The 15,199-nt window shown below is 40.0% G+C and overlaps 2 protein-coding genes and 1 long non-coding RNA gene across 6 annotated transcripts in view; 1 reads left to right on the forward strand and 2 right to left on the reverse strand.

Annotated features, from left to right (window-relative positions):
* The window catches only part of upf3a (UPF3A regulator of nonsense mediated mRNA decay), a 23,651-nt gene extending 13,328 nt beyond the window's left edge, over positions 1-10,323 (reverse strand). The window contains exons 1-5 of one of the 2 annotated variants that reach the window (XM_062975439.1): positions 9,909-10,323; positions 4,964-5,070; positions 3,836-3,942; positions 2,005-2,103; positions 1,779-1,889 (exon numbers count right to left, since the gene is read on the reverse strand). In XM_062975439.1, coding sequence (XP_062831509.1) covers positions 1,779-1,889; positions 2,005-2,103; positions 3,836-3,942; positions 4,964-5,070; positions 9,909-10,103 — 619 coding nt within the window. In that variant the 5' untranslated portion in view covers positions 10,104-10,323. The remainder of the gene's footprint in view (positions 1-1,778; positions 1,890-2,004; positions 2,104-3,835; positions 3,943-4,963; positions 5,071-9,908) is intronic. The other variant, XM_062975438.1, reaches the window with a different exon arrangement.
* Positions 10,236-14,650, forward strand: LOC134297558 (uncharacterized). 2 transcript variants are annotated; one of them, XR_010004348.1, is made up of 2 exons: positions 10,236-11,971; positions 12,096-14,650. It is a non-coding gene; the product is annotated as an uncharacterized LOC134297558 (long non-coding RNA). The 2 variants fall into 2 exon arrangements; XR_010004349.1 differs by having other exon boundaries at positions 10,236-11,413.
* cdc16 (cell division cycle 16) overlaps positions 13,178-15,199 on the reverse strand; it is a 17,610-nt gene continuing 15,588 nt past the window's right edge. For both annotated transcript variants that reach the window (XM_062975437.1, XM_062975436.1), the window contains exon 18: positions 13,178-13,688. In XM_062975437.1, coding sequence (XP_062831507.1) covers positions 13,423-13,688 — 266 coding nt within the window. In that variant the 3' untranslated portion in view covers positions 13,178-13,422. The remainder of the gene's footprint in view (positions 13,689-15,199) is intronic.

Below are 15,199 nucleotides of genomic sequence, written 5' to 3' on the forward strand. Positions count from 1 at the left end.
TTGGCCCTGAAATGTCAATTATTGTATATGATCAAAATTTTGTTGTACAGTTCTGAAAAAAAAATCATGGTGCTAATTAGTACACAAGTATGTAATATCACCTTGTGTAAACCCTCATCATTTAATAGAAATTGGGGAGAGGGGAAGAGCTAGGTTACAGGATTAATGAGGAAAAAATAGATTTTCGCCAACTCAATAACTATATGATGGAATTAGTAATTTCAATGCATTTATCATTATAGTTCAAGCTTTTAATGGGAATTTTTCTTGCTTTTTAGTGCTTCATTTTCAAATCTGCACTGAGCTATAATTAGCTATTAGCATAGGAAATAAATTTAACTTAAATTAATAATTTACTAGTAACTTGATCCTTCTTCTTAATTTTACTTAATTTACTGTGTTAAATTATTGTTCAAAGTAATAGATATTTTAAAATGCCTTCCTAATTTCTAGGAAGATTTTTTTTACATACATTACTAGAGCACCACAGACACAAGTGTTACGTAGTCTAATCACTTAGGTCAACTGGTTGAATGATGTGGCTTCTTCTCATGCAAATAAACATATTAATCTGTAGTGTCTGTTGAGGTCATAATAGGAACCATCCACATAACTGAATAAATCATATGAGTCTAAATTAAATTGCTAATTGAATTTAAGAACAATTGATCAAATGGTTACTTGGTTGCCTTGTGTTTGCTCCATAGATTAAATGGTTCTACTATAGTTGGAATTAATAAATGGTTTTATCTTTTTGTTTCTTTATCAAAGATATTATGGAAGTATCACATGATTAAGGCTAAAAGTCTTCAGTGTCAAAACTTTAGTTCACAGGCCTAACCTCTTATATGTACATAGATTAGAAATCAATTGTCTCTTCAAACTATGATTCTATGAATCAGAAACTACTTTTCATGTGTTTGAGTTGTGTTTAATTTATTCCTGCTTAGAACTGCACATTATTACTGTAATTATCTTATAGTCATAGTTATCTGAATTTCTTCCTCAATTTTGATAAAAAGATGTATAGTATCACATGTTGCTGTTGTGTGCCTTCAAGTAATTCCAATGTATGGCAAACCTATCATGGGATTTTCTTGACAAGACCCATTCAGAGGAGAGTTGCCTTTACCTTTTTGTTAGACTGAGAGGGTGTGACTTGCCCAAGGCCACACAGTGGGTATGAATGGCTGACCAGACCTTGGCCTCCTGAGTTCTAGTCCAACATTCAAACTACTCTACCACACTGACTATACATAAAACAGAAATTGCACTTTTAAACAAAATATTTCATTTGCTGGAATCCTTTGCTGGAATGATGCAAGTCCTGAAATAATCCCCTATAGCAGTGGTTCTCAACCTGTGGGTCCCCAGATGTTTTGGCCTTCAACTCCCAGAAATCCTAACAGCTGGTAAACTGGCTGGGATTTCTGGGAGTTGTAGGCCAAAACATCTGGGGACCCACAGGTTGAAAACCACTGCCCCATACAGATTCACAGTGGTGCTTTATAATCCCCTACAGAGGTCCACAGAAATATTTGACCATCACTAAGTAAGTATCTGACCAACCTTACAGATACATATTTATCTGACTGTATGTTCTGAGAGCACTAGTTAATGTTAAACAATGAAGAAGGGCCGGTCTCCTTATCAGAAACTCCTGCAATGACACCAGGCATAGTCTTCATTTAGTACCCATTAATTCAACAACAACAAAACTAATACAAGGGCAAATAAAATATAATTTGTTATGGGATGGAAAAATAATCTTAACAGACCAATGAGTTCCCTTGTTTTTGCTTCAATTTCTCCCAGCAAGGTCTCAGGGTTGGCACTTATTTTTTCTTCTTCAGCACAATAACTTTCTAAAAATTTTCTATATTCTGGATCTGTAAACAAAAGATATTGGAAAGAAAATGAAGCACAGCATGCCATATACAGTATTTCATCAGATACCACTCAACGGCAAACTGTCAAGAAATGTTTGTATACAAATAAATTTACCGTCTTCTATGCTTCCAGCTTTAGCATCTTTCTTTTTTAGCTTCTTTTTAGAAATCTTTTGGAATGGTGCAAACTCAACCACAGCAGGATATTCTAAACCTTGGAGAGATTACAAAGGAGATGAATAATTAAAGGTAAAAGGACATAGATTTTAAGACTGAAGGAACCTTGGTTACTTCCTTCTTGATTTGTACTCCTTCCAGGTAAAATGATCAAAATTTCTGTTCCTTAATTTGATCAAAAACTTCCTTTTGAGGAAGGGGAAATATGCACACACAGATACAATCATAGCTTTCTCAACCCACAGCTCTGCCTTGGGATAGCTCTTAATTGGGGTGCAAATTCACATAAGTGGACTTCAGTGTTATTTATAAATAGAGTTGGATCAGAACCAGTGTAACACAAGTGCATCAACATCTCTTTCATTTCTATTTATTTAAATTTGGCAGAAATACACTTCTCAACAAATATATTAGCAAATATTCTATAGCCAGGCTATCAAACAACAATTATTTGCTAATGTCTTGTATACATATATAGGCAGTCCCCAGGTTACAAACATCTGACTTACAAACTACTCATAGTTAACAGCAGTGGTAAGACAACAAAAAGTGAGATAAATCTACCCCTTAGAAGGGAAATTCACTCCTGGAAGAGTTATCATGGGCAAAAGGTGTCTCCAATGAAGCTTTACCACCAATCCTTGTTTCCATAACAAGCCACATTTTTTAAAATCCAGTTATCACAGGGACAGAAAGTGAGGTGAAATCTTCTGAACAGGGACACAGACAGCAAAACAGACACCACAGGGGTGTTAACCCTTCTCTATGATAGCCAAAAGTTAAGTGTGTGTGTGTGTGTCCACACACACACACACACACACACACACATACACACTTTAAAATGTACCGTCTCTGATGTACATACAAATTCACCTTAAGAATAAACCTATAGAACCTATTTTGTTCGTAACTTGGAGATTGCCTATACTTCATTTTAAAGTGATTTATTAATCATGTTAGAATATCACTTTCAGTGCAAAATGTCGATGTCCCTAATTTTGTCTTCTAGTTTCACTAGGTTACAAGTTTGAAAATGTTGTTTTTATTTTTTTCTACAACACAGCCTATTCAAGGCAATTTCTCAGCCATTTCTCAGGGGATCCAATTGTGGAAATGAATATGTGTGAATCGTTAACAAAGATATCTTTAAACAGACAGTTGTAAAAGTAAACTACACATTCATCCTTGTCTATGTCTACTCAAATCTATGAATGTAATATAAGCTATGTTATATTTCAGAGGTTGCAAACACAAAACCCAACCCCATGTATATTTTTTGGACTTTTGACTGCAAACACATGTGTATGCACACATATAAATTGATATACAAAATTATGGGGAACCTTTACTAAGACTTAATTATAACTAGAACTTTTAACCTTTTTTTCAAATTTATCATATGGCAAAGTTTTGGGGGTTTTTTTGTTTCAGGAGCGACTTGAGAAACTGCAAGTCACTTCTGGTATGAGAAAATTGGCCATCTGCAAGGACATTGCCTAGGGGACGCCCAGATGTTTGATGTTTTACCATCCTGTGGGAGGCTTCTCTCATGTCCTCACATGGGGAACTAGAGCCGACAGACAGGAGCTCAGCCCGCTCTCCGGATTTGAACCACCGACCTTTCGGTCAACAGTCCTGTTGGCACAAGAGTTTAACCCATTGCATCACCAAGATTAGCTGTTTACCAAAAATGAACCCAACAACCTTTGGGGTTCATGGAAATCACCATACAATTCTGTAGTTCCTCAAGCGCGCAGACAATACATTACCTTTACTGTCAATGAAGACAAATCCATCAAAGCGATCTCTAAAGAGAAGGATGTCATCAGGATTTCTAAAATTGATATACGCTCTTGAGTAGAGATGAGGATAAAGACTGCAACAACAATTAATATTTTCTGTTATTTATATTCCAAATGGAAGAATGGGTGGAAGTATGTGTCATCTCAAATAAATTATAAATCAAATGAAATGATTACAAAACAGATATTTCTTAGACAATGACAGGGATGTAATATCTATGACTATTAAGTGGACTTATATGTATGGGAAAAAGGACTGAACAGACTCAGAAAAAGACTGCAAGTTTTAGAAGGATGATGTGTTAAGCCATAGAAAAATTAATTCTGAAAGGAAGGCAACCTTTATGACACTCAAACCACCAGCCTCTAGGAAGACCACTGCAAGACTAACTAAAGCTGTAACAATTATTTCCCTTTTTCCCAGGGTTTTTTTTAATGACATATGCCATGATAAAAAGACTAGATAAGGAACAACTACAGGCTTTAGACCTCATATTGTCAACCTGTAATGAATTATTATAATAATATATGATCTAAAAGACTTCTTCATTTTCTATATAAACAGCTTTCAGATTAGAAAAAAGTATGTAACTATTTTTTTTAAATTAAATAGCATTCTTGAGGTTTAAAACTGATTTCACTGCTACTCTTTTTTTACTCCATTATAGACAAGAGTGGCTGGGGATATCTTTTATAGCTTGTTAAATCTAAAACACAGATAGAGAAACATCTGTACAAGTGTTCAGAAACCTTTAATGAAAGGCTTGAGTTAATTAGCCCTAATGTATATAAATAGAGGGCAAAGAGTGGGTCTAATAATCACAACATGGAAAAAAGTTTAGATCTGCATATTGAGATAAATAGTCAATGTATTACTCCCAGATAAAGATGAAAAAATGAATGCCTATCATAAACACAACAGAACAACATGATACAAAACTGGTTTAGTTTTATATTTTTCATTGTTGCACAACAAAGCACGTTTATTATTTTGTCTGTATTAGAAATGGACGATCCTAAAATTTAGGTGATGACATGTAATCTCACATCAAATGCCATTTTCATTCACAGAGAGTGTAAGTAAATTTGCCTCACCTGGGATCCGAAGTACAAAATTCAAAGTAATCATGAGCAGGAAGAGGGTGGAGTTGTTCTTCCAGTTGCTCCTTGGTAAAACTAGGAGGCAGCCGGCGTATAACTACCTGCAAATATCATATGAAAAACTGAGTAGAATCTTTTCCAATGTATGCAATGCCACCAAAATGAACATGTTATTTGCATTTCATGTCTGGAAAAATGTATTCCTTTCATTACTAGAGGGCTGAGCACCTTGTGAACCTCTACATACTGTTGGATTTCAACTGATGGGAGATAGAGTCCAAAAACATTGAGAGTCTCAAACTGTGCATCCCTGCTTTATTTCTACAAGTTAACATGATGTTCCATTTTTCTGCCACTCACTAATATCTAGCCTCAAGATCAATCCTTTGCACTGCTTTTCCTCAGCACAATCCTGTTCAATTTGAAATGGACAACACTGTGTCTAATCTACACTTGGATATTTTTCTCCTGCTTTGGTTTCCAATGTAATGGGGTATGGGGTGGAGAAACATTACACCCAGCCAGGCATTCCTACCAGGATTTCTTCCCACCCTGGAAAGTAAAATTAAATCAGCAACAACATAAATAAACCAGGCAGAGTTAACATAGTGTAGTGGTTTGAGTGCTGGACTAGGACTCTGGGAAACTAAGGTATGAATCTCCACTTGGCTATGCTTGATGACTTTGGACAAATCAGATTTTTTCAGCCTCAGAGGAAGGAATGATCACCCACCTCTGCACAAATAATGTCAAGAAAACCTCACAACAAGTTCATCGTAAACCAGAAAGGATTTACAGACAAACAAATGTTAAAGGTCTAAATTCCAACTAGAGCAGTGGTTCTCAACCTGTGGGCCCCCAGGTGTTTTTGCCTACAACTTCCAGAAATCCCAGCCATTTTACCAGCTGATAGGATTTCTGGAAGTTGAAGGCCAAAACATCTGGTGACCCACAGGTTGAGAAGCACTGAACTAGAGCATACAGTGGAACTAGCATATGCATCCAGTTACATGGATCCAACAAGACTAACAATCCTCTGAACCCCCTGGGTGACTTTGAGCAAGTTATCATCTCTCAGCCTCAAAGGAAGGCTAAGGGACCCCCCTTCTGAACAAATCAACAATGGCTTCCAACTACAGGAAAGGAGATTCCACCTGAACATCAGGAAGAACTTCCTCACTGTGAGGGCTGTTCGGCAGTGGAACTCTCTCCCCCGGACGGTGGTGGAGGCTCCTACTTTGGAGGCTTTTAAGCAGAGGCTGGATGGCCATCTGTCGAGGGTGCTTTGAATGCGATTTCCTGCTTCTTGGCAGGGGGTTGGACTGGATGGCCCATGAGGTCTCTTCCAACTCTACTATTCTATGATTCTATGATTCTATGAAATCTTGTGTTCAGAAGTTACCATGAATCAGATATAACTTGAAGGCGCACCACCACAACAACAACAACAATAACACCAAAACATCAGCAATCCTCTGACTTGGCGGGGGGGGGGGGGCAGTCTTGCAGTGAATAAGGATGAGATTGGGACTATATCGGCTCCTTCCTTCAACAGGTGCTCAGGATCTAAATAAAGCATCCTGACTAGCCCTAGGCTACTACACTGTTTGTGCCTCTGGCCAGGGTCCTGAACCCAGCCAACAGCAGCATCCACACTTTTTTTTCCTTGCATATTATTACATTATGTCCCCCCACTTTTATACATCCGTAACAGTTTATAACTACCGTGTTTCCCTGAAAATAAGACAGTGTCTTATATTAATTTTTTCTCCCAAAGATGCTCTAGGTCTTATTTTCAAGGGATGTCTTATTTTTCCATGAAGAAGAATTCACATTTATTATATACGGTACAGTAGTTGTCATCACAAACCAGCGTAACCAGACAAACTGTGAATCCTATCAAAAATTTCTTGTTACTACCACTATTTCCATGTACAACTATCTATGGTACATACATTTACCAATCCTACATGGTTTGGTGTTCTGTTCGGCGGGCATGCTTCCAAACAAAAACTTTGCTAGGTCTTACTTTCGGGGGAGGCCTTATATTTAGCAATTCATCAAAACCTCTACTAGGTCTTATTTACTGGGGATGTCTTATTTTAGGGGAAACAGGGTATGTGTATGCATACAAACACACATACATATACATATACACACACACACATTTCCCCCCAAATATATACACTCTTAAAAAGATTTATGAGCAAAATAACAAGAGAAACTTTATGTGGGGTTTGCAGCTCTTTGCTTCAACAACGAGAGCAGCATGTTGCTGTGCAGAAATGGCCATTTGAACACAATAAATTATAATTTGAAATAGAAGTTGTAACTCTGATTAAATCACTATTATAACATTCATTCTTCCATAGTAACATATGTGCCTACAAATAATCACCATAGTTAAAACAAACTTTGCTTTTGTCATTTTATACCAGGGACACTATTTTAGTACCCTATTGTATACAATGGGACTTGAGCACCCAAGTATTTTGGTATCCACTGGGAGGCCTAGAAACAAACCCTATTGAATACCAAGGGCTCACTATACGCATGTCCTGGTGTGTGTGTGCCTTCATGCCCCTTGTCATCTCATAGAAATTTAATTAATTCTCCATAGACTTTTCTTAGGAAAGAATACTCAAAAGGTGGTTTTGCATCAGGTCTCCCTTCCAGGTTTTAACCAAGGTTGACCCTACTTAGCTTCCAAGACCAACTTCTGAGGATACCATGCAGGTTCCAATAAAAGATCCCCCCAGGCAGAAAGAAGCCAAGTTTTGAAGCTGAAAGGTCATTCAATACTAATCAAGTTTTTTTGTGTCAGGAGCAACCCGAGAAACTGCAAGTCGTCCCTGGTGTAAGAGAATTGGCTGTCTGCAAGGATGTTGGCCAGGGCAGGCCCAGATGTTTTGATGTTTTTACCCTCCTTGTAAGAGGCTTCCCTCATATCCCTGCATGGGGAGCTGAAACTGACAGAGGGAGCTCATCCGCACTCTCCCAGGGTTAGATTCGAACTGGCAACCTTCAGGTCAGCAACCCACCTTCAAGTCAATCAAGCTGGCCAATTGCAACATTCACACTTGCCTCAAACAGACAAGAGTTCTTTGTCCCACCCTGGACCTTCCAAAGATATACGGGGTGTTTGAAAAAGAACTCCCTATTCACCATTTAAATTAAATGGTGAATAGGGAGTTCTTTTTCAAACACCCTGTATAAACCCCACTTGCCTAGTTTCCAACAGACCTCACAACCTCTGAGGATGCCTGCCATAGATGCAGGTGAAACGTCAGGAAAGAATGCTTCTGGAACATGGCCATACAGCCTGCAAAACTCACAGCAACCCATGTTGGGTATTATTATTATTATATATTATTATATTGTACTATGTGATTATACTACAGTACATGTAATATACCACCAGTATGTTATACTATTAGTATTATATATTATATTGTATTATATCATAAGTTGTAGTATATATAATATATAATTTTCCCTTTCCCCTCTTCTCTCCTTCCTTCTCTGTTTCTCTCCTGCCTCCCTTCCCTCCCTTTTCCCCTTCCCTTCCCTTCCTTCTCTCTTTTTCATGCCTTTCCTCCTTCTTTCCCTTCTTTTTCCCTTCACTCCTTCCTCCCTTCCTCCCCTCCTTCCTTCCTTCTTTGCTTTTCTCCTACTTTCCCAATATTAACAGATTAGAGAGATGGGTTAATATTACCAAAATGAAGTACAGCAGATACAAATGCAAAATATTCCACTTAGGTCAGTGGTTCTCAACTTGTGGGTCCTCAGATGTTTTGGCCTTCAATTCCCAGAAATCCTAACAGCTGGTAAACTGGCTGGGATTTCTGGGAGTTGTAGGCCAAAACACCTGGGGACCCACAGGTTGAGAACCACTGAATTAGGCAGAAAAAATGAAATGCAGAGATACAGAATGAGGGACACCTGGCTCAACAGCAGTATGAGTGAAAATACTGGAGTCCTCTTGGACAGCAAGTCATGCAGTGAGTATAAAAGCCAATGGGATTTTGGCCTGCATAAATAGGAGTCTAGTGTCCAGATGCAGGGAAGTTATGCAACCCCTCTATTCTACTTTGGTCAGACCACACCTGGAATCACACTGTGTCCAATGCTGGGCACCACAACGTAAGGGAGACATTGACAAGCTGGAAAGTGTGCAGAGGAGGGTGACTAAAAGGATCAAGGGTCTGGAGAACAAGCCCTATGAGGAGCGGCTTAAAGAGCTGGGCATGTTTAGTCTGCAGAAGAGAAGGCTGAGAGGAGACATGATGAGGGCCATGGATAAATATGTGAGGGGAAGTCATGGGGAGGAGGGAGCAGGCTTGTTTTCTGCTGCCCTGGAGAATAGGACGTGGAATAAGGGCTTCAAACTACAGGAAAGGAGATTCCACCTGAACATTAGGAAGAACTTCCTCACTGTGTGAGAGAGCTGTTCAACAGTGGGAGTCTCTCTCTGCCCCGGAGCGTGGTGGCGGCTCCTTCTTTGGAGGCTTTTAAACAGATTCTGGATGGCCATCTGTCGGGGTGTTTTGAATGCGATTTTCCTGCTTCTTGGCAGGGGGTTGGACTGGATGGCCCATGAGGTCTCTTCCAACTGTAGGATTCTGATTCCCTCTCTCCGCTTTCCCTCCTTCACGCCTCTTTTCCCGCACCCTCCCTCCTGCTTCCCCTTCCCCTTCCCTTCTCTCCTTCCTTCTCTCCTTCCTTCTCTCCTTCCTTCCTTCCTTCCTTCCTTCCTTCCTTCCTTCCTTCCTTCCTTCCTTCCTTCCTTCCTTCCTTCCTTCCTTCCTTCCTTCCTTCCTTCCTTCCTTCCTTCCTTCCTTCCCTGCCTCCCTCCTCCTCCTCCTCCTCCTCCTGCGCGGCGCTGTCCCTGGTGCTGAAAGGAAACCTCCCTCCTCCCCTCCCAGCCTCCCCTCCTCACTTTACTCAGCGCCGCTCTTTTCTCCTCCCGCTGCGGCTGTTTCCCCGCGTTGGAAGGCGGCGGCGGCGGAGGCGCAGGCGGCGGCGGCAGGAGCGGCGGGGGCGACGGCGGGGGCTGCGGAGGAGGCCCCGGGGGCGGCGGAGGGGGGCTGCCCGGCACCCGGCGCGGAGACTCCCGCACCAGCGGCGCCTCCATCCCTCTCTCCGGAGCGCGACGACCAGCAGCGCCTCCCGCGGGGGGCGACACCACTGTCAGCCAACAGGAAGCATCGCGAGAACGGCGGCTCCTTCCTGAGAGGGTCTCGCGAGAAGGGAAGGGTCCACGACGCTTCAAGGGACCCACAGGGATGTTGCTCAAGCAGCTCCTATTGGCTGCAGCGCGCTCCAAGGATGAGGCCGCGCAACATTGCTGTTTCTCCTAACAGCTTCTTAAGCTTTATATGGATCTCTGTTGTCGAAGACTTTCATAATCAGAATCACTGGATTGCTATGAGTTTTCCGGGATATATGGCCATGTTCCAGAAGCATTCTCTCCTGACGTTTCGACCATATGGCAGGCATCCTCAGAGGTTCTGAGATCTGTTGGAAACTAGACAAGGGAGGTTTATATATTTGTGGAAGGTCCAGCGTGGGAGAAAGAACTCTGTTTGAGGAAAATGGGAATGTTGCAATTGATCATCTTGATTAGCATTTAATGGCCTTACAGATTGAAAGCCGGAGGGAACCTTTTGTTTGGAGGTGTTAGCTTTTTTTTTCATGTCAGGAGCAGGGCCATCTGCAAGGACGTTACCCAGGGGACGCCTGGATGTCTTTACCATCCCTGTGGGAGGCTTCTCTCATGTCCGCTTCTCTCATGGCGCTGGAGCTGATAGAGGGAGCTCATCCGCGCTCTTCCCAGGTGGGATTCGAACCTGGCAGCCTTCAGGTCAGCAAACCAACCTTCAAGTCACAAGGCCTTTATCCCCTAGGCCATCAGGGGCTCCTGGAGGTGTTAGCTGATCCTGATTGTTTCATTCCTGGAATTCCCGTTTTCATGGCGTTGGTCTTTATTTACTGTCCTGATTTTAGAGTGTTTTAATACTAGTAGCCACATTGTGTATTTCCATGGTTTCCTCCCTTCTTTTCTGTTGAAATGCTTGTGAACCATTTGATGAACCAACCTGGACACAGTGTATTATTTGAGAAGACAGAAATGCTGGACCACTCTTAACAACGACCATGTTGGACTACACAGAGAAGCCACTGAAATCCACAAGCAAGTCTCCTGCATGTAGAAAGGGTCATTTTTAACACTGATGCAATTAGCATATGGGATTAACAGCAAAATGTTGCTGCAGCACCACCCGTTCTCCCTGATCTTCCCCATCCCATGCCTTTATGGGACTGTCTTTACAATATTACAATTCTAAAAACTGCAGCTCCTAGAGAGTTGCATAAAAGCTCAATAGATTAGTATTACATAGACAGAAAATGAAATAATTTGCTGAATAACACTCTGGCATGCAGGTAAATTAACCTTTACCTCTATTTCTCCAATTAACGTGTTTGTCCCTCACCACTAACTTACAGTTTTTCTATGAAGTCTCTTTAGACTTCCTTGTTCTTTTATTGATTCTCCTTCAAGGAAGTCTTACTGACATTTTAACATAATGGTCAGTATCTAACCATGACATTTTTCTAATGCAAATACCACATTCCTATGGGAAACCTAGCTGAAGACTAAGAGTGGACTGTGGCCAAAAAATGTTTAAAGACTACATGTACTGCAACACATTTAAAAAGGTGATAATGGACAGCTGGAAGCTTCTACGAGAACAGTTTCTTTTGTTAGTAAGGGCTTCTTTGGGGCTCAGAATCTCATAATTTCCATTTGTTCTAGACCAGGGGTACCCAAACTAAGGCCTGTGGGCCAAATGCCTTCCTCCAAGCTTATTTACTCACCCTAAACTTTAGACTTAGAGTTGCCCGAAGTCTGAAACAACTTGAAGGCACACAGCAACAATCCTAATTAACCTGTCTATCTCATCAGCCAAAAGAAGGCCCACACTTCCCATTGAAATACTGGTTAAGTTTATGTTGGTTAAATTTGTTTTTCATTTTAAATATTGTAATGTTCTTTCATTATTTTTGCACTACAAATAAGATATGTGCATAGGAATTAATTCATGTTTTTTTTCCCAAACTATAGTCCTGGCCCTCAGCAGTCTACGGAACCGTGAACCTGCCCTCAGCTTAAAAAGTTTGAGGACCATTGTTCTATACCATGGGTAAACAGGACTCCAACAAAATGCACATTCAGCATTGGGATATTTCTTTCTAAACCATTTATGCACAGGAATTCTCTTACTGGCACAGAAATTGTGGTTCCTACAAACAGGTAAAAAGGTTTGTATTGCACTATGGTTACACAGCTGGAAAATCCGGAAGAATTCTGCCATTGTATTGAGGCATAGTTCACATGTTTCGAATGATCTCTGTTGCCATCCCTATTTCAATCTTTTCACCTCTTACAAACTTTTTAAAGTTTTAAACTTGAGAAATCAAAGTGCATCCCCCAAGGGTAATAAAATATAAACATTGATTGCCCTCAAGTGCTTTCTGGGGGTTGTGTGGGCACATTGGCACTACTTGCCCCCTCCCTCCGGTACAATTTAGACTCAGGAGGACCCTTTTAAAACCAGTTCCATTCTTCTGCAAGACTAGACTGGTCCAAGAGCCCCAAAACATGCTAAAATGCCCTCACATTTCCTAGAGAACGTTTCCTAGAGACATTTGGAGAGCAACATTCTTTTTCTCCCTCTTTTCTTACAGATAGGACACTTTAAAGACATTCTAACAAGTTACTTTATAGCAGTTCCCAGCCTTGTAGTTATCATGCTATTTCAAACTTGTATAGCACAGTACCAGCTGACTTTGAGTTTAATCACTAATTTGAACTTGAGAAATTACTACAATAATATCTCATGAGAAAACTATGAAGAAATAGCCATGAAGTTAAAATAAGTGACATATATAGGACAGACAACACATTTACTACTGCACTTAAAAAGACTTGGCAACAGTTCAATAGCACATCAAATTCAACTACTAAAAATATTTTTCACAATTACATGAAAGGTTTTTTCACACTTAATTCAAAGTTAAATGACAAAATACACCGTATCAAAATCCTAAATTTTGTAGGTAGTCTTGATGACAAATATTTAATATGGGAATATAGAAAAATAGAAAACCAAAGAAGTAACCAGATCAGCTCTGATGTAAATCAAATACTTTTTTAAACATTCACAGTCTTTTAATAGCATTCACAGGTGCAATGAACAATTAAAATACATATGTTTATTCTGCAGAATAAAATTGATATAAAGAAATATGCTGTCACCACCTTGGACAGTTCTCTGATATCAATACTCCCAAGCATGTAGTCATAAAAAACAGCAGAATCCAAAAGGCATGAGGTGACAAAATTGCTTAGAGATCTTGCAGAGTTATGAACTCACACCAGCATTTTAGGGTCATGTGCTATGATCTGACATTGATGTTTCTAACATCATATCACTTTCATTCATTTCAATCTCAAAAGTTTCATCCAACGGATGAGGTGCTTCTGTAGATTTCCTCTGATGTGATGATTCCAGGGCCATGACGTTACTTTCTTCCAGAGTTTGCCTTTCTATATCTAACTCCAAGACATCCCATGCAGGTGAAATTATGTTCTTTAAAGTCTTCATAGTATGCACATCAAAGTCATAGCAGCGTAATTTATCCTTAATGGCGGTTCCTAAAAGAAACTTTCTAGATTAATTTTCCAATGAAATGAGTAATTTCTGCCACAGAATGGTTCTCTAAGAACAACTGCAAGAACAACTTTCTGTCCAGTCCTCTGGATATTTAGAGACAATGACCGCAATTTCCTATAGCAATCTATGTAGTTTAACTTTACTTATACTTAGTAATGTAGCAGATCTGCTAAGAAAATCTGTTAGGGAATTGTGGAGATGTATAATATATTGGGACATCAACAAGAGTCCTTGATGCACATTAATGCTCAATGGACCTTGATCATCAGCCCAATTACACATTGGCCTCAATGCATATTGGCCCAGGTGTACATCGGTCTCTGCTGGCTTCCCAGAGTAACGTTACAGCAGTCCTTTAATGAATACAGATATTGAGAAATTGCTCAATTCTATTTCCCATAGATGTTAAGTCCACTTATGTAGATGTAAGTTCCCAAATGAATCCCAGCTAGTATTTATTGTCTAGTTCACTGCTTTTTAAACTGTGGGTCCCGATCTCAAATGGGTCCTCCTCAGCTCAATGTTGCGATTGCAAAAGATTTGGCAACAGTGAAAGGTTTCTGAATGCCACCCATTTATACAACTCTGTTAGTGTTTACAACAGTGGACTCTGCAGAAATGCTTCGGAGCTGTACTTCATAAAAAAGAAAATCATCCTGTCTTGCAAATGCTGGTTTATTATCAGCATATGTTTGATTTTCATAACTATTTTACATACCTATATACCTTGGGTCATGCAAAAAAATTATCAGGCGGAAAGGGGACGTGAGTAGAAAACGTTCAAAAAGCCCTGGTCTAGTTCACTACTATAAGCCAGTAGTGAACCCCATACTGCAAAACTGCTTTACTTCTAAAGTACAGTATTACATTGTTCAACAGTCTGCAGCTCTAACATCACCTCTAAGCACCATCTCTTCTGAGCAATAAAGATAATGTAATACTCTCCACAGTCATTGTACATTTATTTTAAGTTTGCTGTTCACAGCTAATTCTTACTTTTTGCCCTCTCCCTAGACAACTAGGCTGTTTCTTTGAAAATCCAGGAGGCAGGAGGAATGAGAAAAGCCCTCTGACATTGTCTGCCAGACCATTTTGTACAAGATAATCCTCCAGATGGGCTTGGAGTGCTCTAGCCCTTCTGCTTCCTGTCTGTGGCTACAAGCACTGCTATAGGTGCTACTATGAGAGCGACTCTTTTTTTAAGGAAAGATTCGTGAACTTGTGGATGAGCAAATGAGGCACTGGAAGGATATAACCTTCAAATAAAGTTTTTACATGAAAAGAAAATGAAAAGGGAATATGAAGGAAATCATGTAGGCATAACTATATTATGGTGAGGAAAATTAAGGGCTTACTAAGATAATGGAAAATTAATGGCTGACATCCTGTTCAGCAATTATGCTGCCTTAAGTTTAGCTTATTTACTTTTATGGTCATTACATTTGCAATGCCCCAAATGTAATGGCCACTTATTCAAAATCCATTCCACTCA

This window comes from Anolis carolinensis, chromosome 3, assembly GCF_035594765.1.
Source record: "Anolis carolinensis isolate JA03-04 chromosome 3, rAnoCar3.1.pri, whole genome shotgun sequence".
Lineage (NCBI taxonomy): Eukaryota > Metazoa > Chordata > Lepidosauria > Squamata > Dactyloidae > Anolis > Anolis carolinensis.